Source organism: Artemia franciscana, chromosome 1, assembly GCF_032884065.1.
Source record: "Artemia franciscana chromosome 1, ASM3288406v1, whole genome shotgun sequence".
NCBI lineage: Eukaryota > Metazoa > Arthropoda > Branchiopoda > Anostraca > Artemiidae > Artemia > Artemia franciscana.
In genome coordinates, this window is record NC_088863.1 from 34843842 (window position 1) to 34867199 (window position 23358).

General features: G+C 35.9%; 1 protein-coding gene across 1 annotated transcript in view; it reads right to left on the reverse strand.

Annotated features, from left to right (window-relative positions):
- Positions 1–1788: 1788 nt before the first annotated feature.
- The window catches only part of LOC136029021 (mitoferrin-1-like), a 29509-nt gene continuing 7939 nt past the window's right edge, over positions 1789–23358 (reverse strand). The window contains exons 2-3 of the mRNA XM_065707043.1: positions 7636–7924; positions 1789–4578 (exon numbers count right to left, since the gene is read on the reverse strand). Of these exons, the coding sequence (XP_065563115.1) occupies positions 3956–4578; positions 7636–7924 (912 nt within the window). The 3' untranslated portion in view covers positions 1789–3955. The remainder of the gene's footprint in view (positions 4579–7635; positions 7925–23358) is intronic.

Sequence of the window (23358 nt, forward strand, 5' to 3'; positions counted from 1 at the left end):
TAAGAGCTTTGAGCCACGATATCCTTCTTAAAATCAAATTTCATGGAGATCCAATCACCCGTTCGTAAGTTAAAAATACCTCATTTTTTCTAATTTTTCAGAATTAACCCCCCCCCAACTACCCTAAAGAGAGCGGATCCGTTCCGTTTATGTCAATTATCTATCTAGGACTTGTGTTTATTTTTCCCACCATGTTTCATCCCGATCCCTCCACTATAAGTGTTTTCCAAGTTTTAGGTTCCCCCTCCCAACTCCCCGCCCCCATCACCAGATCTGGTCGGGATTTAAAATAAGAGCTCTAAGACACGATATCCTTCTAAACATCAAATTTCATTGAGATCCGATCACCCGTTCGTAAGTTGAAAATTCCTCATTTTTCTAATTTTTAAGACTTACTCCCCCCCCCCAACTACCCCAAAGAGAACAAATAAGTTCCGATTATGTCAATCATGTATCTGGGACTTGCGCTTATTTTTCCCATCAAGTTTCATCCCGATCCCTCTACTCTAAGTGTTTTCCAAGATTTTAGGTTTCCCTCCTCCAACTCCCCCCAATGTCATCAGACCCAGTCGGGATTTAAAATAAGAGCTCTGAGACACAATATCATTCCAAACATCAAATTTCATTAAGATCCAATCACCCGCTCATAAGTTAAAAATACTTCATTTTTTCTATTTTTCCGAATTAACCGGCCCCTACTCCCCCCCCCCAGATGGTCAAATCGGGAAAATGACTATTTCTAATTTAATCTGGTCCGGTTCCTGATACGCTTGCCAAATTTCATCGTCCTAGCTTACCTGGAAGTGCCTAAAGTAGCGAAACCGGGACTTTAGGTTTTCCCCCTCCGACTCCCCCCAATGTCATCAGATTCGGTCGGGATTTAAAATAAGATCTCTAAGACACAATATCATTCCAAACATCAAATTTCATTAAGATCCAAATACCCGCTGATAAGTTAAAAATAATTCATTTTTTCTATTTTTTGCGAATTAACCGGGCCCCCACTCCCCCCCCCCCCCCCAGATGGTCAAATCGGAAAAATGACTATTTCTAATTTAATCTGGTCCGGTCCCTGATACGCCTGCCAAATTTCATCGTCCTAGCTTACCTGGAAGTGCCTAAAGTAGCAAAACCGGGGCCGACAGACAGACCGACAGAATTGGCGACTGCTATATGTCACTTGGTTAATACCAAGTGCCATAAAAAAGACCACATTCATGTGCTTACTCGCATAGAAGGCTAAGGGTTTCATTAAAAAAAAAGAAAAAAAAAGAGTCCGTTCCTCTGGACTGTAAGTAAAGAGTGACTAACCCTTTTCAGGAGAAAATGAGGCTAAAAAAAAAACTTAAATTACAAAATATAATCAGTAAAGAGTTATTTTTAGCACTAAATTTAATCTGAATAATTTAACATTTTTATTTACCCGTCCAAAGTTATTAGCCATACATTCTTACAGTTTTACTTCATGGCACTCATATTGCAGTTTTGGATAAATGTTGGTAATTAAAGAGTGAAAAGCCCTTCGAAACCGGCTTCAATGGAAAACGCCCATTATAAAATGTAAGGTACGTACTTACCGTGTTTGCGTGCTTGAATTCCATATTACAATAATATCTTCGTAATTAACAAGCTCAGAAGCCCCCTGAACTCAAATTATGGTAGAAAGCGGATGCTTTCAACCTTTCAAATATTTGGTACTAATAAATAATATTCAGAACAAGATTGTGGATTTGAGTAAATGTGAGTATTCATATTTAGTCGTTGCCCTAGCAATAATAAATGAAGTAATTCCAGAACCGAACAGTTTAATTGATTGCTTAAACAAATATTATAAAAACAAAGGCAGGGATCACTCTCCGGTAGATTCCACTGAATTTGACCGGAACCCTACTCAGTTTTCCAAAAACTTTGAAAAAGCAAAATAAGCCAAAATTTTCAATTCGATAAAAAATTATCCAATCAAAATATATCAAGTGCTCGAGTGAAATCTAGCCCTACCAGAAAAATTGAACACTCAAATATGAGGACATGGAACCTTTAACTTCTATTGAGCTTAAACAAGGTGAAAATTACTAAACTATAAATTATCAACAGGCGAATTCTTAATTATAATTATTTGGGAGTCTTTGATTTTGAACATTCCTTGATAAAAACAACAATTTCAGTGAAAACAGACAAAAGATTAGCTAAAATAGTGGATGATTCTCAAAATAAGAAATTAAATAGGCCTAAATCAAATAGAGAATTGACTTTATTCTACTCAGAACCGTTATTAGCCCACTATAAATAAACGAAAGAATAAGAAAAGGGTGAAAATACTATTAAGATAAGACTAGGAAAAATCCAGTACAACAGGAATATTCCGCTAGGAAAATTAATAATCAGATTCAGGCAGAGAGGATCTAATACCAGAAATGAGAAGTTAAAGTTATAGACCAATTGAACTGATCTGTAGTAAGTTTTTGAAGCTTAGCCAATCAAAAGTTCCATAGTCCTGATTGGTACACCAATCGAATAAAAATCGACATGCTCTAACATCCATCCCTTTTACATAACCAATAGAAATAAGACCATAGAAATCAATATGCTTGTCATAGATCAAATAAAAACGTCAAATTTACTCTGAATCTTTTTGTGAATTTTCATTTGGTCACTGGGAACATATCCATGACAAGTTTGATATATCTAATGGTAAGAATGCAATATGGAATTTCTTATAAATAGTGATGGATGAACAAAGGTGAAATAGCAAAGGGATCACAGACAGGTAAACTTCACTGAGTTTGACCAGACCTCTGCTGCTCTATATTTCAAATAAAAACAAAATAAATTAAAAACGGTATCAATTCAGGTCACTACTCTTCCAATCGCCGTATCAGCATTTTTCCTTGTCTTTAAAGCTATCAATTTTTATTATACCAAAAGGAAAACCAGATGTCGAAGGCACTTTAAAATAACACCTAATATATAGCCTTGAAAAAGAAAAACAACAAAGCGACCGTTTATCATCATAATACACATTTTAAGGAGCTCCATATAGAAACAACGATGACTACCCTACTCTCAATTAGCACTGTTAATCAGATTACCTTTTAGTCTTCTAACTACTTTTTTCGTCACGCTCTTAAAATTTTCACTTTTTTTTTCTGTTTCTGAGTAAAAATAAGATTTTCTGAAAAATAAATACAACTACATATATAACCCAAAAGAAAAAACAGTTGTCTTTCAACACCGTTTTTCAAAATTGTTTTACAGTTGATATTTTCGATTGCTATTAGAAATAAAGGGTTCAATCCATCTGTCTAAAGGTTAACCGATAAGGAAACAAGAAATTTCTAGTATTTAGTAATTATCATGATTCTAATTGAGAATAGGGTCTGTTCAAAATAAAAAGAAAGAAATAATGAACGAATACAATCTGCTGTGCACTGACAACGAGATTCACAAAATCACTCATTTTCAACTTCGCATAAAGGGGCAACTGGGATGCTGTGAGATGTTGAAGTGAAATCAAATCATAAATTAAATAAAATTTGGCATTAGCGTGAATCTTGATAACTCCGCTCAAGCTTGACCTGTAGTGGATTTGAGATAATTTGCGGATAAAATTTTCTTTGACTCTTGTTTTTTGGATACTAAAACAAAAATGCAATATATAGAATTCTTAAAATTTTGATGAAAAAAAGTTTAGACAGTGGCTGGATCTACAATTGGCGCCAGAACAGACTTAAAATTATGAGGCTTTTGTTATTTATAGAATAAAGTCAATAGAGTAATGATTCAGTATTTCTTTTCAATGGTAGAAACTCTTTATTTTGCCATTATGATTTGTTAATGCTCCTTCATTCTAGTTGACGACAAAATTTTTAACAAGTTAGCACATTTGAAAAATTTCTCAAACAAACCGAAGCCAAAGAGCCCTCATATTCACCACTAAAACCCGAAGAGGCAATTTTCACAAAATATCCATTTTAGGAGGCGACATTTTCACGGGCAAATCCGTCAAGGATGAAGAGATGTCGTTAAGTGTATCATTTGGTCGAGGTTTGATCTCATCCACTAGAGGATCATCGCTTGGACTCCTCCGCCGCTTGGTTAATGCATATTTAAAAAATTCATAGACACTCCAGCAAATAGCTGTAGATGGAACTTGATAGATCACTCTTGCCTGGAGACCTTGGAAATATCCACGAACTCCATTCAACATATATACAGTCCTAGCAGCGGCGACTAAACCATTTATTCTAACTTGGTGTATACTCGCCAATGCTTCTGCTTCTTGTGTATTCAAAAGAGTTTTACACACATCCAAAGGTGTTGTCACGGCAGCAGCTAGAGCACCAGCAATTCCTCCAGAAATTACGTGAGCTTTTGGGTTATAGACGCGTTCTGGATTTGTTATATTCTGAAAGTATTCATAGGTTACGAAGTGACAAACTTGAAAGGGTACGTTCATTACGAGCTGGGTTCCATAAGAACGATAAAACGCGCCAAGTCCTTCATAACGCAGAACAGTTCGTATACAATCAGTCATCGATGTAAAAGGACTATTGTACATCTGCATCCTTTGCTTGACGACTAAAAACAAGAAAACAAAACATTAATGGCCAAACAAGAGTATTTGAAATGTTTATGAAAAAACCTTCGACTGTCAAAGTATAGACAAGCATCAGGTCTTTCTTTCATATCCTTACCCACTCATCTAATTGTTATTCCTACTGAACTTTTAAAAAAGCTTAAAAATGACAATCATCTATAGACTACATTCTTCATCCCTGATCTTACAACAAAGTTCTCTCTTAAGCTTAAGACCTGTCTTATTAAAGTCACTCCAATCCATTCCTCAATTTCTACATTTTATTAAAAATGGTGTTATCTTCAGTTAACTAAGTAGGAATAGGAGGGGGAATTTTCTTGTTTTATGAAGAAATGATTAGACCGACCAAGTTAAAGAATGATGAGAACTTGCAACTGTATGAAGTCCTTATCATTTCTCAACTTAGTTAGACAAGGAAGAAAACATTAAACAAGAAAAATTCGTCTATTCCTTTGTAGTAAATTAATGTTTATCTCATTCCTTAGTAAAAGGTAGAAAGTAAAGGAATTAATGGGAACGAGGTTTTCTTAATACAAAAGGCCTTTAAATGTTCCTTCAATTAAACAAAAAGTGGAAAAAAGGTGTTTTGAAGTAAAAGTAGAAACTGTAATTAATAATCAAACTGAAAACAAACAGAAATTCGAATCGATAGCAAGGCCTACTAAAAACGAACAAAAATCACAATAAATAAGAGTTGGGCTTTAATTTAAGAGTTTTTTTTTAAATTTAACTTTTTCTTTCCCTGCGGAAGTGATAAATCCATTCTTTACTATTAATTGCAATGCTAGTAAAATAACCGTAAAAAATTCAAGTTAAATAGTTTTAGTCAATGTTGTCCAGAAAGTAACTTCTAAACTGTCAAATCCTGAAAGATTCGAAGGAATTCAATCCGGTTGCAATTCATCAAATCGTAAATTCAATATACTTAGATTCATCAATTTCTTAAAAATTCACAGAAATACAAGTGAAACATATTACGAAGTAAAAATAAACATATAAAATAAAACACTATCAAAATGACCAAATATATCATAAAAGAAACATTAACGATAGGACACTTTTTTTTTTTCATGTGCACTTCGATCACAGTAATCTTAATAGCTTTGTAAGATAATCCTGAGTAATTGGAAATAAGATATAATACGTTGAACTAAGATATTGAGGTGAAATTTAGGACAGAGGAGGGACAGGGAGCAGAAGTGAAGACTAAGGATCATGTTTTGCTTCATTCAACGTAAGCGATGATAGAACCATCAATAGTCGTAGTGTTTTCAGCTTCTAAGTACCTGGACAAATTTATCACAAATAAATTTAGTGGCACATCCATCACAAACCGCTGAAGGTGATTTTGAACCATTTTAACATGGCAAAATATACTTTTAGATCCAATAAAGCTGTTTAAGAGTACTTTACACATCCTTTAAATTATGGGATCTCTCGTAACGTAATGGATCTCTTGGAAGAAATATTGCGAGACATAAACAACTATACCTAAGGTAACATGGAAATTCGAGAAGTGAAAAATAATGTAAATCAACCTGCTAATCCACTGGGACAACAGCCTCGGCTAGAAGACAAGCGACTATGATAATCAATATATAAAAGCCTGCTGCGTAGTCATGCCGGGAACCGGCGGCCGATCCGCCAGGCTCCCGGTTTTATATCTTTAAACGAGCAACTATGTACGTATTTATGTATAAATCTCTTCTTGAAAACGGCCCCATATTTATTTTTAAAATGGCACCCTGAGATGTTTTGGCCTGAAAAAACAATCTAGATAGGTCATGAGTTTGAGAACATTCTTTTAGACCCTTAAGTTTGGAAAAAAAGCCTGAGTGACGTCATATTTAGGAGCACATTTCAACAACATAAATTGAATCATTTCCCCCTCAGGAGTGGTCGTACCGTTTTTAGTATCCATGTCACATACAAAATTACAAAAGATAACAAACGACTCTTAACAGCTAAAGAAAAAGATATGGAATAAGAATAGAAAAAATTACATTGAATTCAAAACGAAAATATTGTACAAAAAATGTGCAATTAGAAGACAAAGAAAAATTCCATGAAATGAAGAAATATGTTAGTTTAACATGCGCGAGTCTGTGAAGGATAAACAGGAAAGAAAAACCGATTTTTAGTATTTATGACATGTGCAAAATTTCACAAGATGACTCCAAACAGCAAAAGCAAAAAGAAAAGTAAGAGGAAATAACAAAATCGCATTGAATTGCAAACGATAATGTAACGTAAAACTAAAGAATAACACGATAATATGCAACAGCATAATTTAGATAATAATTTCCAAAATTAAGCTGGAATCAGAAACGTGGTATTTTAGCATTAACTCTTTCCTTCTCACTAATTGCGGTCTCATTCCCATCTTTAACTGGGACAAGTCCAAATTGACTATTCTTTCACAATTTATTAACATATCAGAACAATATTTTACTATTATGCAGTCTGGCAGCACCTTCCAGATCTTCAGCCATTTTATCCATGGATTTTACTTTTAATCTCCTTATTTCACATTTTATCTCTATTTTCTTTACAATCCCCTTATTTTCAAATACGATTTATCACTTCAATAATTATTGTACAAGCCACTTCTCCTCTCTATTAAACATAAAGCATTTTCGCTAATATACCTAGCTGCGTTTCTGAATTTCTTCCTTAAGACACCATCAGCGACTTAACAAACCATTTTCCTAAAATTATTCCATCCATCTTCTACATTGTAAATTTTAAAACTCTCCAGTTTAGTATTAAACTGTTTCTGGGTAGTTTCTGTCTAATTATCTTCATGGAGTCTACCAACATCATAACATACTAGAAGGTAGTTACCCTTCCTAAATTTCAGCTTTAAAGTAACCCTAGAGACTATTAGATTTTGATCTTTACTTTTAATATCAATAACAGTACTCCTATATACCCTAGTATATTGTGTCGATCTTGCCTGTCTCCGGTTACAAAAATCAATAAGGTTAGCTGTCTTACCGTCATTTATCAAGTTTCTAAAAAAGAAAGAAAAAACAAACCTTCAGCAGGCGTCATAATAGCATCATGAAGAACGGTTGCCAAACAAGCCGCGACTCCGTGAGCGACATGATTTTCGTTCGCAGATAGAACAGATCGTACTGCAATAGTTTCTTTCAGCTTTTCGTATGCGGAGAAGTATAAGGCATGTGCAGGACCAGCGCCAGCCATCATCGCACTCATTCCACGCATTGGACGCAACAGACCTTCACTTCTGACCATCTGCATTAGCACGTCAGATATACCTCGAGACGCACCCCCAGCAGGTGGCGCAAGGCTTTGTAGTCGGGTCTAAAATGGTGAATTGTATTGTAAAATAGTTTTTCTAAACTCCTTCAGAAAGCAATTGAGAATCCAGCTCAGAGTAAAATCCCAAATGTACAGTTAACAGAAGTTATTTTACAGTAATTTAACACCCTAATATAGCTAAAACATCGTGCATTTTGACGAGTTAAAAGTTATTGAAAGATGTCATGATCTTTTGGGGAGAGGGGACAGCAAAAACAAAATCCTCCAATGAATTTTCACTTTTCAAAACTTTGTTAGCGCAAACTGTTTATCTTTTAAAGTTAAGAGGTTTTTTAGCTAGACTATGTAGCTTCACATAAATGGGCGTCCAGTCTATAGAGGCCCTTGCTTCTAGAAATCTACTTAATCTAATTTTATCCAAATTTTAGTTTCATAATTCAGTTTCAGATTCGGTAATCATAAAATATAATTATTGGTTTATCAACTGCGAAGCGTGACCCATTTTATCCTACAATAGAAACTGTCAAGGCAAGATGTAAGATGAATAAGGCCGTCCAGAAGAGGGAGATAATATCCATGGCCTAAGATGCTGAGGCACAAGATTTCCTTTTCCAATTCGAAAATCTACCCTATCGATTTCAGTGATGTTAACTGAGAGAGCCAGGAGTTAGTTGTAAAGTTTACAAATAGGTGTTAAAGATATGGTGCCATCAGGTTCCTTCAGTCTTAACCATGAATATTCTTGGTTCGTATCCTCGTTTCTCATAAAACAATTAAACAGACTTCACATTTCGGTTTTAGGTGTTGTTAAATCCATTTTACAATTGAAAGCAACAAAGTATTTGCCTTTACAAATAGCCTTCGCGATAATTCTCATTTTTCATTTGAATGTATTTGATAATCTCTATTATGTTCTATGAAAGGCTCGAAAAGTTTGGTATCACAAGTTTTTGTAATCAATTTTCTTAGAAACATTTTCTTTTAGAGTTTGTATTGTAACATTTAACAAGTGGCTTCTTGCCAGACAGATTAAAACATATCAAGTACAGATAACTCGAATGGCTGCAAACCAAAAACATTTTAATATTGCGATATTGAAAGAAATCTGAAACGCGTTCAAACACTAACATATATCAATAAAAGACTTTTAAGCGGATCAAGCAGTTTGCGGTAACGAACAGTAAGTAAGGAGCAACTTGGCGAATTTAGAAGTATAAAAACTATAATTTTGAAAAAAAAATAGATACATCAAAAGAATAGGCTTTTTATGCTGATTCCACATAAATAAAAATTCATTGAGTTTAATTTTACCAATCAAAGGCTACGAGCCTGACAGGATTTGCCTGATTTTCGAAAAAAAGGGAGAAGGGGAGGAGATCACACCGAAAACTGAAGTTATCTTAATACAGATCCCACCATCAGTTTCAACATATCAGAGTACTTTACTATAGAGGTTTCATGTTCCCATGCAGAATTTTTGCCAGAAGAAAGATCTGTAATAATAAAGATCTTTTATAATAATAAAAGATCTAGTAATAATAATCTGTGTTTATTATTATTTCTTTTCCGGGGGGAATAATATTAAACCAATGGTCATAGAAGACCAGGAGAGGGCTCATTCAAACAGGAATCAAATTTCTAGTGCTTTTTTAAGTGACCAAAAAGATTAGAGGACATTTAGCCTCCCCCTTCTCCAATTTCCACCCATTAACGTCCGATCAAAATAAAAAAAAAACATTTGATTCAGCATAGTTGAAAGATATAAAAACTTTGCCTTTGGAGACGACATGTCCCACCCCACACTGGAGAAAGTGCTGTATGTTAAGCAATTTGCCCAATGTTCACATATAGTATTAATTATTAGGAAATATACGGAAATACTTTTTGCGGGGTGGGAGAGTTTTTCATGGGGAGCCTTCTGTGAGGAGGAAAGTTTACACAGGGGAGGGGGAGGGGAGATTTCCTGGCATGATTTGAAAAGTGTTCAGAAATAAACCGAAGTTTTTCAACTGAAAGTAAATGGCAATATTAAAGCTTAAATGAACAGAAATGATCTCATATATTAGGGAGGCCATCCCCTCCTCTTACCTTCACTGTTTGCGCTAAAGTTCGACTTTTCGTTAGACACAAGAGCCATTGAATATGAATGAGAAGTATTTTCAAAGTACTTTCAGACTTTAGAGTAAACAGTAGTGAGGCCTCAATAGTTTTGAAGACATCCCCATCCCTTCGAATTCCGATCCCGACACTTTTTTAAACTTGTTCGAGATGCAGGTGTCTGTTATGTTAAAAAAGACCTACGAGGGCCAGGGCTTCCTTACTTCAGGATTACCGTGTTTGTTACGTCATAGAGAATCTATATATCTATATATATAAAAATAAGTTGTCTGTGTGTGTGTCGAGTGACGTCATGTTTGTCGACTGACGACATTAAAGACCGGGACATCGGGACACAAATGACGACCGGGACACCGGGACATAGGGAATATAAATGACGACCGGGACACTCAAAGAGAAAGCGACCGGGACACAAGAAATGTTCGATTAGCAATCACCATCAACAAAGCACCGGGACACAAATGACGACCGGGACACAGGGAATATAAATGACGACCAGGACACTCAAAGAAAAATTACAGACCGGGACACAGGAACACAAATGACGACCGGGACACCGGGACTATAAATGACGACCGCGACACTCAAAGAGAAATTACAGACTAGGACACCGGGACACAGGGAAACAACAACAACGGGGACGCTGGGGGCACAGGGGGATATATAAATGACGACGGGGACACAGGGAATGTTCGATTAGCAATCACAATCAACAAAGCTCAAGGGCAATCATTAGAATAATGAGGTATAGATCTGAATACAGATTGTTTATCCCATGGACAGTTATAAGTTGCATGTTCAAGAGTCGGTAAACCTGATTATCTATTTATATGCACAGACAATGGGACAGCCAAGAATGTTGTATATTCGCAAGTTTTACATAGTTAAATATATCTATATATATAAAAATAAGTTGCCTGTCTGTGGATGTGTGGATGGATGTGTCAGGTGACGTCACCTGAAAAAACTGGATCAGGTGACGTCAAAACTGAAAAAACTAAAAAAAGGCAAAAACTACAAAAAAAACTAAAAACTAATAAAAAAAATAAAAAAGCTAAAAAACTAAAAAAACTATAAAGGTAAAAACCAATAAAAAACTAAAAAAAAAAACTGAAAAAACTAAAAAAAGGCAAAAACTACAAAAAAAAACTAAAAACTAATAAAAAAAGTAAAAAAGCTAAAAAACTAAAAAAACTAAAAAAACTAAAAAAAGGTAAAAAACTAAAAAAAATAAAAAATAAAAAAAACTAAAAAAAAGGAAAAATCTGAAAAATAAGCTAAAATAAAGGTAAAAACCAATAAAAAACTAAAAAGAAAAAAAGGAAAAAACTAATAAATGACGACACTCAAAGAGAAAGCGACCAGGACAAAAGGAATGTTCGATTAGCAATCAACAAAGCACCGGGACACAGGGAGTATAAATGACGACCAGGACATAAGTAAAAAAAAAACTATCTATATATATAAAAATAAGTTGTCAAACTAAAAAAAGGCAAAAACTACAAAAAAAACTAAAAACTAATAAAAAAGCTAAAAAACTAAAAAAACTAAAAAAAAGGCAAAAACTACAAAAAAAACTAAAAACTAATAAAAAAAATAAAAAAGCTAAAAAACTAAAAAAACTAAAAAAAGGTAAAAAACTAAAAAAACTAAAAAAAAGGAAAAAACTGAAAAATAAGCTAAAATAAAGGTAAAAACCAATAAAAAACTAAAAAAAACTGAAAAAACTAAAAAAAGGCAAAAACTACAAAAAAACTAAAAACTAATAAAAAAAGTAAAAAAGCTAAAAAACTAAAAAAACTAAAAAAACTAAAAAAACTAAAAAAAGGTAAAAAACTAAAAAAAATAAAAAATAAAAAAAACTAAAAAAAAGGAAAAAACTGAAAAATAAGCTAACATAAAGGTAAAAACCAATAAAAACTAAAAAGAAAAAAAAGGAAAAAACTAAAAAAAATTTTCATCTAAAAAACTAAAAAAAACTAAAAAAGGTAAAAACTAAAAGAACTAAAAAAGAAAAAAATAAATGACGACACTCAAAGAGAAAGCGACCAGGACAAAAGGAATGTTCGATTAGCAATCAACAAAGCACCGGGACATAGGGAGTATAAATGACGACCAGGACATAAGTAAAAAAAAAATTAACAAAACTAAAAAGAAGGTAAAAACTACAAAAAAACTAAAAAGAAAAAAAAAACTAAAAACTAATAAAAAAACTAAAAAATCTAAAAATCTAAATAAACTAAAAAAGAAAAAAAGGAAAAAAATAAAGGAGAAAAACAAAACTAAAAAACGAATGTATATACAGACCGGTACACCGGGATACAAATGACGACCGGGACACAGGGAATATAAATGACGACCGGGACACAGGGACACAACTACAACGGGGACACCGGGGGAAACAGGGGGATATAAATGACGACCGGGACAAAAAAACTAAAAAGAAAAAAAACTAAAAACTAATAAAAAAACTAAAAAATCTAAAAATCTAAATAAGCTAAAAAAGAAAAAAAAAGGAAAAAAATAAAGGAGAAAAACAAAACTAAAAAACGAATGTATATACAGACCGGGACACCGGGATACAAATGACGACCGGGACACAGGGAATATAAATGACGACCGGGACACAGGGACACAACTACAACGGGGACACCGGAGGAAACAGGGGGATGTAAATGACGACCGGGACACCGGGACAGGGAATGGTCGATTAGCAATCACCATCAACAAAGCTCAAGGGCAATCATTAGAATCATGAGGTATAGATCTGAATACAGATTGTTTTCCCATGGACCATTATATGTTGCATGTTCAAGAGTCGGTAAACCTGAAAATCTATTTATATGCAAAGACAATGGGACAGCAAAGAATGTTGTATATTCGCAAGTTTTACGTAGTTAAAACCATATATATATATATCTATCTATATTCACAGGTGGGACATAGGGACACAACTACAATGGCGCGTAACTATTATGGCGCGTAACGACTTACGCGCGCGGGGGGGCTTGGGGGGGGGGCGCGAAGCGCCCCCACCAACTAGGTGTTGGGGTGGCGCGAAGCGCCACCCCAACAGCTAGTTTTTATATATATAGATAGATATATATAAAAATAAGTTGTCTGTGTGTGGATCTGTGGATCAGGTGACGTCACCTGAAAAAACTGGATCAGGTGACGTCAAAACTGAAAAAACTAAAAAAAGGCAAAAACTACAAAAAAAACTAAAAACTAATAAAAAAAATAAAAAAGCTAAAAAACTAAAAAAACTAAAAAAAAGGCAAAAACTACAAAAAGGCAAAAACTACAAAAAAAAACTAAAAACTAATAAAAAAAATAAAAAAGCTAAAAAACTAAAAAAAACTAAAAAAAGGTAAAAAACTAAAAAAACTAAAAACTAAAAAAAACTAAAAAAAAGGAAAAAACTGAAAAATAAGCTAAAATAAAGGTAAAAACCAATAAAAAACTAAAAAAAAAACTGAAAAAACTAAAAAAAGGCAAAAACTACAAAAAAAACTAAAAACTAATAAAAAAAGTAAAAAAGCTAAAAAACTAAAAAAACTAAAAAAACTAAAAAAAGGTAAAAAACTAAAAAAAATGAAAAATAAAAAAAAACTAAAAAAAAGGAAAAAACTGAAAAATAAGCTAAAATAAAGGTAAAAACCAATAAAAAACTAAAAAGAAAAAAAGGAAAAAACTAAAAAAAATTTTCATCTAAAAAACTAAAAAAAACTAAAAAAGGTAAAAACTAAAAGAACTAAAAAAGAAAAAAATAAATGACGACACTCAAAGAGAAAGCGACCAGGACAAAAGGAATGTTCGATTAGCAATCAACAAAGCACCGGGACACAGGGAGTATAAATGACGACCAGGACATAAGTAAAAAAAAAACTAACAAAACTAAAAAGAAGGTAAAAACTACAAAAAAAAACTAAAAAGAAAAAAAAACTAAAAACTAATGAAAAAACTAAAAAATCTAAAAATCTAAATAAACTAAAAAAGAAAAAAAAGGAAAAAAATAAAGGAGAAAAACAAAACTAAAAAACGAATGTATATACAGACCGGGACACCGGGATACAAATAACGACCGGGACACAGGGAATATAAATGACGACCGGGACACAGGGACACAACTACAACGGGGACACCGGGGGAAACAGGGGGATATAAATGACGACCGGGACAGGGAATGGTCGATTAGCAATCACCATCAACAAAGCTCAAGGGCAATCTTTAGAATCATGAGGTATAGATCTGAATACAGATTGTTTTCCCATGGACCATTATATGTTGCATGTTCAAGAGTCGGTAAACCTGACAATCTATTTGGATCAGGTGACGTCACCTGAAAAAACTAAAAAAATAAAGGAGAAAAACAAAACTAAAAAACGAATGTATATACAGACCGGGACACCGGGATACAAATGACGACCGGGACACAGGGAATATAAATGACGACCGGGACACAGGGACACAACTACAACGGGGATACCGGGGGAAACAGGGGGATATAAATGACGACCGGGACACCGGGGCAGGGAATGGTCGATTAGCAATCACCATCAACAAAGCTCAAGGGCAATCATTAGAATCATGAGGTATAGATCTGAATACAGATTGTTTTCCCATGGACCATTATATGTTGCATGTTCAAGAGTCGGTAAACCTGACAATCTATTTATATGCAAAGACAATGGGACAGCAAAGAATGTTGTATATTCGCAAGTTTTACGTAGTTAAAACCATATATATATATATATATATATATATATATATATATATATATATATATATATATATATATATATATATATATATATATATATATATATATATATATATATATATATATATATATATATATATATATATATATATATATATATATATATATATATATATATATATATATATATATATATATATATATATATATATATATATATATATATATATATATATATATTATATATATATATCTATCTATATTCACAGGTGGGACATAGGGACACAACTACAATGGCGCGTAACTATTATGGCGCGTAACGACTTAAGCGCGCGGGGGGGCTTGGGGGGGGCGCGAAGCGCCCCCACCAACTAGGTGTTGGGGTGGCGCGAAGCGCCACCCCAACAGCTAGTATATATATATATATATATATATATATATATATATATATATATATATATATATATATATATATATATATATCTATATTCACAGGTGGGACACAGGGACACAACTACAATGGCGCGTAACGACTTACGCACGCGGGGGGGGGGTCTTGGGGGGGGGGATGCGCGAAGCGCCACCCCAACAGCTTGTATTTTATAAAAGATGCAGGTGTCTGTTATGTCACAGGGAGTGTTTTTTCTATGGCTGTTATGCTTAAAAAGCAAAGGGCGTGGGAAAAAATTCAGGGACTTCTTTACCTCAGGATTTCTAAGATCGTTCTTTTGAAAACCTTCGAGACCCCACAAAATCAAGATTTCCTTTAAAAAAAACCTCCAGGGCTCGCTGGTTGCGAACCTTCAAGACGTATGACCCTAACAACCAGCTCCATTGGGGGGCCCTAGCATCTCATCCCAACAGGCCCCCTAACAGCCAATTTCATCGGTTCTCCTAGCCCAACCAACGGGGGGCCATAGCATACAATTTCCTCCAATAGCATCCAAGCATCCAATATGTGTGTTATTCCCCGATAAGAGATGGGAGACCTTTAAAACCGTGATGACAGAGACTGTCGATGAGACCCTAGGCCGAGCAAAAATCAAACAACATCACTGGATAACCGCTAAGACCCTGTCAATAGTCGGTGAGCCAAGACAAAAGATGGGCAGCCCTAAAGAAGAAACAAAGGAGCTACGCAGACAGGTAAAACGCTCTGTTCGTCTGGACCGCCGCCAAATGTGGGGAGATGCTGCCAAATCGTTAGAGAAAGCAACACGCTTACATGACACCCGCAAGCTTTACCAGATCCCAAAGGAATCCGTTGGTAAGAAAGCTGTTGACTCACAAATAGTCAAAAACAGATCAGGAAAAATCATTAGTTGTCAGAAAGAACGCTCAGCAAGATGGAAGGATCACTTTCAGTTCCTCCTAAACCCATCCCCTTCACCTGCTCATGATGCCTTCCCACCTTCCGTCTCTAAAGAGCCTTACGATATCGAGCTGGATACACCGACCAGAGCCGAAATACAAAAAGCGATCAAGACCCTGAAAAACCACAAAGCCCAAGGCGAAGACGGCCTCGCCCCGGAACTATACAAAATGATGCCATGAGGTCACTGCTGAACAGCTCCATGGCATTCTCGAAAAAGTGTGGAGGACAAACACTTTTCCAAAATATTGGAAGACATCAGTCATCCTCCCCTTTTATAAGAAAGGAGACAAAACCGAATGCAAAATTACCGTGGAATAAGTCTCGTAGACATTGCAGTCAAAATATTCGGGATCATACTCTTGAACCGCTTCAAAGGGCCAAGGGAGTAAAGAACTCAAGGAAATCAAGCTGGCTTTCGACCAGGTAGAGGCTGTTCTGATAATATCTTCACCCTTCGCCTCATTATCCAGCAGTTTGAAAGGTACAATCTACCCCTGATCTTGATGTTTCTGGACTTAATTGCCGCCTTCGACTCGGTCACTCTCCAGAAACTTTGGAAGATCCTAGAGAATAACGGAATGCTGCTGAAGTTTGTTGAACTGATGAAGGCATACTATGACGCGTCAGTGAGCCGAGTCAAGAGTCTATGGCGAAGATACCGAAGAATTTCTGGTTGAGTTCGGAGTAAAAGAAGGGTGTGTACTCTCTCCGACTCTGTTCAATTATTGCATCGATTGGGTGCTTGAAAATACTCTATCGTTTTATCCAGGAGCGCAGATTAAACAGAATCTCTCACTGACTGACCTCGATTATGCGGATGATGTTGGCCTCCTGTCAGACCCTGTAGAAGCCCAAAACATGCTTGACAGCGTTGTGGCCTAGGCGGACCTGATCGGCTTGAAAGTCAGCACAGAGAAAACGAAATTCATGGCTGTAAACCACGACACAGGATCATTCTCACTAACTGTCAAACAAGTTCAGCTGGAAAAAGTCAACCGTTTCACATACCTAGGCTCCCGACTTTGTACTGATGGATCTTCCGACGCCGATATCCAACAGAGAATACAGAAAGCGCAGACAGTCTTTGCCTCCCTTCGGAAACCCTTATGGAAATGCCGCGAAGTCAGTGTCCGAACGAAAGTTCGAATTTACATGGCACTAGTACGCACCGTTCTCATTTACGGATGCGAAACATGGTCGGTAAAACTACACCATGAGAATACACTGAAGGTGTTTGAGCATATTGTCTGCGAAGAATTCTCGGAGTACAGCTACGTGACCATATCTCCAACACGAATATACGTCGAACGTGCAATATCCAGAGAGGTGTTGTGCTCACTATCAAAGAACGCCGTTTGAAATGGTTGGACCATGTATTACGGAAACCGCCAGAGTACCTGTCTCGCTAGATACTTCTAGTCGACCCTATTAGCTACTGGAAGAAACGCCAAGAAGGACAGAGGAAGAACTGGTGGAACCTGGCCAAGTCAGACCTTGAACCAATCGGGGGTTTCAGAAAACTCGGTCACAGATGGTCAACACAGTGGCTCGCTTTTGCAGAGCAGCTAGCACAAGATCGAACAACATGGTCCAAGAAGGTCTCTATGATCATCGATGCCGGGCGCGGTAGAAACACCTGATTCCCGCCACAAGTACAAGTGAAAAGTAAGTAAGTACATCCTGTTCCATCGAGGCCCCTAGCATCCGATTTCACGAGGAGCCCTAGCATCAAATTTCGCAGGACCCATAACTTAAACTAACTACCGGGGCCACCACCAGCATTCAATTCCATCAGGGCCCTCTAGCATCCAATTCTACCGGTCCCATAACCTCACCTAAAACCGGGATCCTGCCATCCATTTCAACCAGACCCCTGGAGAGCAATTCCAAATAGGTCCCCTAGCAACGAATTTCAACAGAGACCATAGCATTCAATTCCACCGAGGGGCACCCTAGCAAGCAATTTCATAGACAAGACGTTTTCCAAAACATTTTTTCGTCATGAATTCTTGAGTTCCTACATAATATGGGAATCTTTACTTATGTTAACGATGACACATTCACACCTGACTTGTTTCTTCAGGCCCCCGTCGGGTATCCCCGCTTGTAACTACGGACACACATATGGCTGTCACGTAATGATGGTGCAAACATGGAATGTTACATAATACTTTTAAAGAGATTTTCTTTTCTTTTAATAGAGTTTTCTCAAGTAACCTTTATATTCTAGAGATTTTTGTCCCCATTAGGATTCGAAAGGGCATTTCCATCCAATGGAATGGAGCCCTAGAAACACGGACCAAGAATCTATTCCTATTTTGGTTCAGGAAATATATTCTGCGAAATAACCTACTCAACCCATGGAGAAGTCCCTGTCCCGCTTACTAGAATGTTTAAGCTATTGATTACGTGTTTCCTATGACTGCAATAATTAAGAGGCAGAGGGGAAAATCGATTACTAGAAATTACTTACACTTGGCATGCACCTGCATGTTAAGTAATGCCTTAGAGAGTGTTATCAGATAATATTTCTATCAAAGACGAAATAAAAGCGAGAGTATCATTATTGCTAGAATATGCTGCACCTTCATAGAGGATAAAAATTTTTTTCTTTTCGTCTTTACTGCACCGAATTTTACACTTATATTAAGGGCATTCTTGAATGAGTAGAGGGGGAGTATTATTATTAGAGATAAATTTAAACCTTATTGAGAGTGGTTTCTGAAGGGTCTTAATGAAAATCCCTCTTCTCTTTTGACTGAGTGTTAGATTTCAGTCCCCCCCACTGCCGAAAAATTCATTTAACACTCCCCATCTTAAATTTAAACTCTAGAACATGTTAATCCAAGCAGTTCACGCCACCAGGGCAATATGTGGCTGCCCCATAAAATACAGAAAAACAGTTAAAACACAAAAAAAAAATATGAATTAAAGAAAAGTGGGGACTCTAGTATTCAATCCTACCCGTCTTCTAGCAGCCAATTCTACCAGGCCCCTACCAAGTAATTCCGCCAGGAGGGCCTATTAAGATCTGTTACTGAATGGTTTCATTGAAAATGTCCCCGTTTCTTTGAGCCAAAGTTATGTATATTCACGCCACCATAACAATATGCGGTTAGCTAACCCTAGCAAGCAGTTCCAGAGGGGAAGGGTTGTTATTAGAGACAAATTTAAGCCACATTAAGACATTGTTGAGGGCTTTTCATTAAAATACCTGTTTTTTTTTACTGAGCATTAGATTTCACTCTCCCTCAGTCGAAAAAATTCTTTTAATACCTCCCACCTTAACTTTATGCTGTAGAACATGTTAGTCCAAGCAATTCCCAGCCTGTGACACTGACTGGCTGACAAAGAGTACTCTCTAGCAGGCATTGTCGTGAATATGCCGTTGTTCGGGCATTTTCATGCAAAAACATTCGTTTACACTAGAATCGATCACTTAGAACCTAATGAAAATCCCCATCAGCATTTATTCTGAAGATTCCTAGCATTTAAGATCAGCGTGGCACAATGTACCACCTCCCCCCGCTGATACCCTTCTTGCGCAAATTATCACACCTAAAGTTGAAAAACCAAATGTTTTTCAACCCTTTTCTCTCAAAAATAAATGTATAAACTGAAAATGACCAGTGTTTTTAATTGAACACAGGAAACTTGCCATTTCATTGCTAGATTGCGATACTCCATAACAATGCCTAGCCCATGACACTCAATACCAGACAAACGACACCCTCTAACGGGCATTATCCCACATATGACCAGTGTTGTCCCAAGTACTTCTTTTTTTTTACTTAAGCACAAGTAGGCCTACCAAGTACTCAGAGAAATTTTTACTTAAGTATTTTTTAAAAAGTATATCAGTACTTAAGTATAAGTACTTTTTAAAAAGTACTTCAGTACTTAAGTACTCAAGTATTTCGATTTTACTTCATTATTTAAGTACTCAAGTACTAATTTTTTACTTTAAGTAAATAACACGCAAAAACGCTTCTTTGATATCCGTTTCCTTTCCAATTAGACAAGATAAGCAAGATTCTGACGAGAGACCGCTTTTCAGAAAAACCGACAGTTTTCATGAAGAAAATCAACTGGTTTCACGAAAAATTAAATTTTACTTCAATTAAGATATAAAAAGAAAAGACTTTACAAAGAAAATACATAGAAAGAGGAGGAATAAAATGCCTCTTATATGCAATATCACAGAGGGGTTTATCAGCATCGGTGGATGCAAACACGTTAATTGTGTGGCTGACACACCTGAAGTGTGGAGGAAATTGGAAAAACTCGGGGTCGTCATGAGAATCAAGTATCTCTCCAACGTTTGTAAAAGAGAATGAGCCATTCTGGCCTGCTTCATCTTCATTTTCTTCATCACTGACTTGAACGTCTTTATTAGAAACCATCGGATATTTCCTGAATGCCTTACTAAAATTAGGGGCGTTATCGGTCAAAACCCCTCGTTATTTTTTATCAACAGCAATGTGTACCTGGCAAATACGCCATTCAGTTGTTCAGAAATTCTGTCATAAGTGTGTGAGCCCTTGGACCGGCAACAAGCAAGGGCATAAGATTTCTATTTCAAATCCTCGTTGAGCAAGTGTGCAGTCATTCCCATGTAGCTTTTGTTGTTGGCAGACCAAATGTCTGTTGTCAAAGACATGTAGTCGGTGAGTTCAAAATCACGAACCGTATCTTTCTATACTTCAACAAACTTAATCTTAAATTTTTTACAGCTAAAGCTTTTCTTCCTGGATCCTTTGCATAAGGTGCAACACCTGTTATCAGATTTTTGAACGACGGCTTCTCAACAGTGTACGGGGGTCGCATCTCATACACAATATAGTCCAGTGCCAAAGAATTCATTTTTGACTGTGTCAGTTTCAACGGTCTTGCAGCAAAGAAATCTCCCATAACTTTTTTAGAAGGTGAGCTATAATCAGGGCCAGTGTTATCTTCATTATCTTCACCATCAGACGACAGCAAAAGTGAGCATACAAGTTCACTAGCCTCTTTGTTACTTGATTTCCTTTTGTTCTTACTATTTATCACGAAAAACTTCCTGTTCAATATATATGGTAGTTTCGCCATGATGGCGTCCTTTTGTGAAATTTCGCACCCTACCAGGAGCCGCTGTTCTCAAAGACTAAAATCCATTCATCCACTAATATATAGGCAGTTCAATTCACCGTATCGCCCTACGTCATGCCGGTATAATTTTTCTGTGCCATGAACAAAGTACTTGAGTAATTAAGTACCCTTAAGTAATTCAATTTTTTACTTAAATATAAGTATTAAGTACTTTAGAAATTTTTTACTTAAGTAGAGTACAAGTACTCAAGATTTTTTACTTAAGTAATTAATTAAGTACTTTTACTTAAGTATTTCCCAACACTGCGTATGACTTTCTTCGGACATTTTCCGGCAAAAATATTCCTTTACTCTAGAATCAATCGTTTATACTTAATGAGAAAAATCCCATTAGAGTTTCTTCTGGTGACTCCTAGCAATTCAGTCTATCATGGCACAATGTGCCACCCCTCCACGATGACACCCTTCTGGCCCCTATTATCACACCTAAGGGTTTTCAACCTTTCCTTTCAAAAACATATTTATTAACTAAAAAATTACCATTGTTTTTATTTGAGCAGGGGAAACTTGCCATTTTCATTTCATTGCCAAGACTGAAACTTTTCATTGCCATTTCATTGCAAGACTGCGATGTTCTATGGCAATTCCCAGCCTGTGACACTCAATGGCTGACAAAAAGCACCTTATAGCAAGCAATATCACACATATGTTTGGGCCTTTTTTTGCAAAAATATTTGTTTAAACAAGAATCGATAATTTAAACTTAAGGAAAATACCCCCATTAGAGTTTCTTCTGATGATTCTTGGCAATTGAAACCAGTGTGGCACAATGTACCAGTCCCACCATTCTGGGGCATAAAATCACACCTAAGGACTTTTCAACATTTTCCCCTCAAAATAAGATTATAAACTAAAAAATGACCAATGTTTTTATTTAAACAACAGAAGCTTGCAATTTCGTTGTTAGATTGCGATGTTCCATGGCAATTCCCAGCATGTGACAATAAATGTCAATTGATTGTCACAAGTAATGTCACATTCTTTATTATATTCCTTATTTTTCCTTATTACCACAGCATGTACAAACCCAGACCAAACCATAGACATCGTAACAAAGCCGGAGAAATCCAGGCAAACTCATAGAAATCATAACCAAACTCTAGAAATCAATGACAACCTCTAAAACCCAAGACCAATACATAGAAATCATAACCAATCCATAGAAATCCGAATGAATTCACTAAAATCAGGGTCAGCCATAGAAATTCAGACCAAAGAATAGACATCAAGACCAATACGAAGCAGTCAAGAGATCAATATTTAGAAATCCAGAACAATCCTTAAAATTCGAAAACAATTCATAGAAATCAAGACCGAACTGTAGAAATCATAACCAGTGCATAGAAACCAAGGCAAAACCGCAGACATCAAAACCAAACTCTAAAAATCAAGACCAATCCGATGAAATCAAGGGCAACATCTATAAATCAAGATCAATACATGCAAATCATGACCAGGTCATATAAAATCTAGACGAATTCATAAAAATCGAGACCACACCGAAAAAACCAAGGCTGACCTCTAAAAATCAAGACCAAGTCCATAGAAATCATGAATCCAGACCAAACCGTAAAAACCAAGACCAAACTCTACAAATGATGGTCAACCTCTACAAATGACCAAACTCTACAAATGATGGTCAACCTCTAAAAATTAAGACCAATCCAAAGAAATCCCAACGAATTTGTAAGAATAAAGACCAAACTGAACAAATCAAAGCCAATCTCTAAAAATCAAGACCAATCCGAAGAAATCAAGAGATCAAAAGGGCAACATTTAAAAATCAAGATTAATCCAAAGAAATCAAGAGGTAATTATGTAGAAATCTAGAGCACCTTTATAGAAATCATAAGTATTACTTAGAAGTCCAGATGAACTTCCAAAAATCAAGAGATCAACATGTAGAAATCCAGAACAATCCTTAAAAATCAAGAGCAACACATAGAAATCCAGACCAAACCATAGAACATCCTTAGAAATCATGAACAGTGCATAGAAATCCAGACCAAACCGTAAAAACCAAACTCTACAAATGATGGTCAACCTCTAAAAATCAAGAGCAATCCAAAGAAATCCCAACGAATTCGTAAGATTAAGGACCAAACTGAAGAA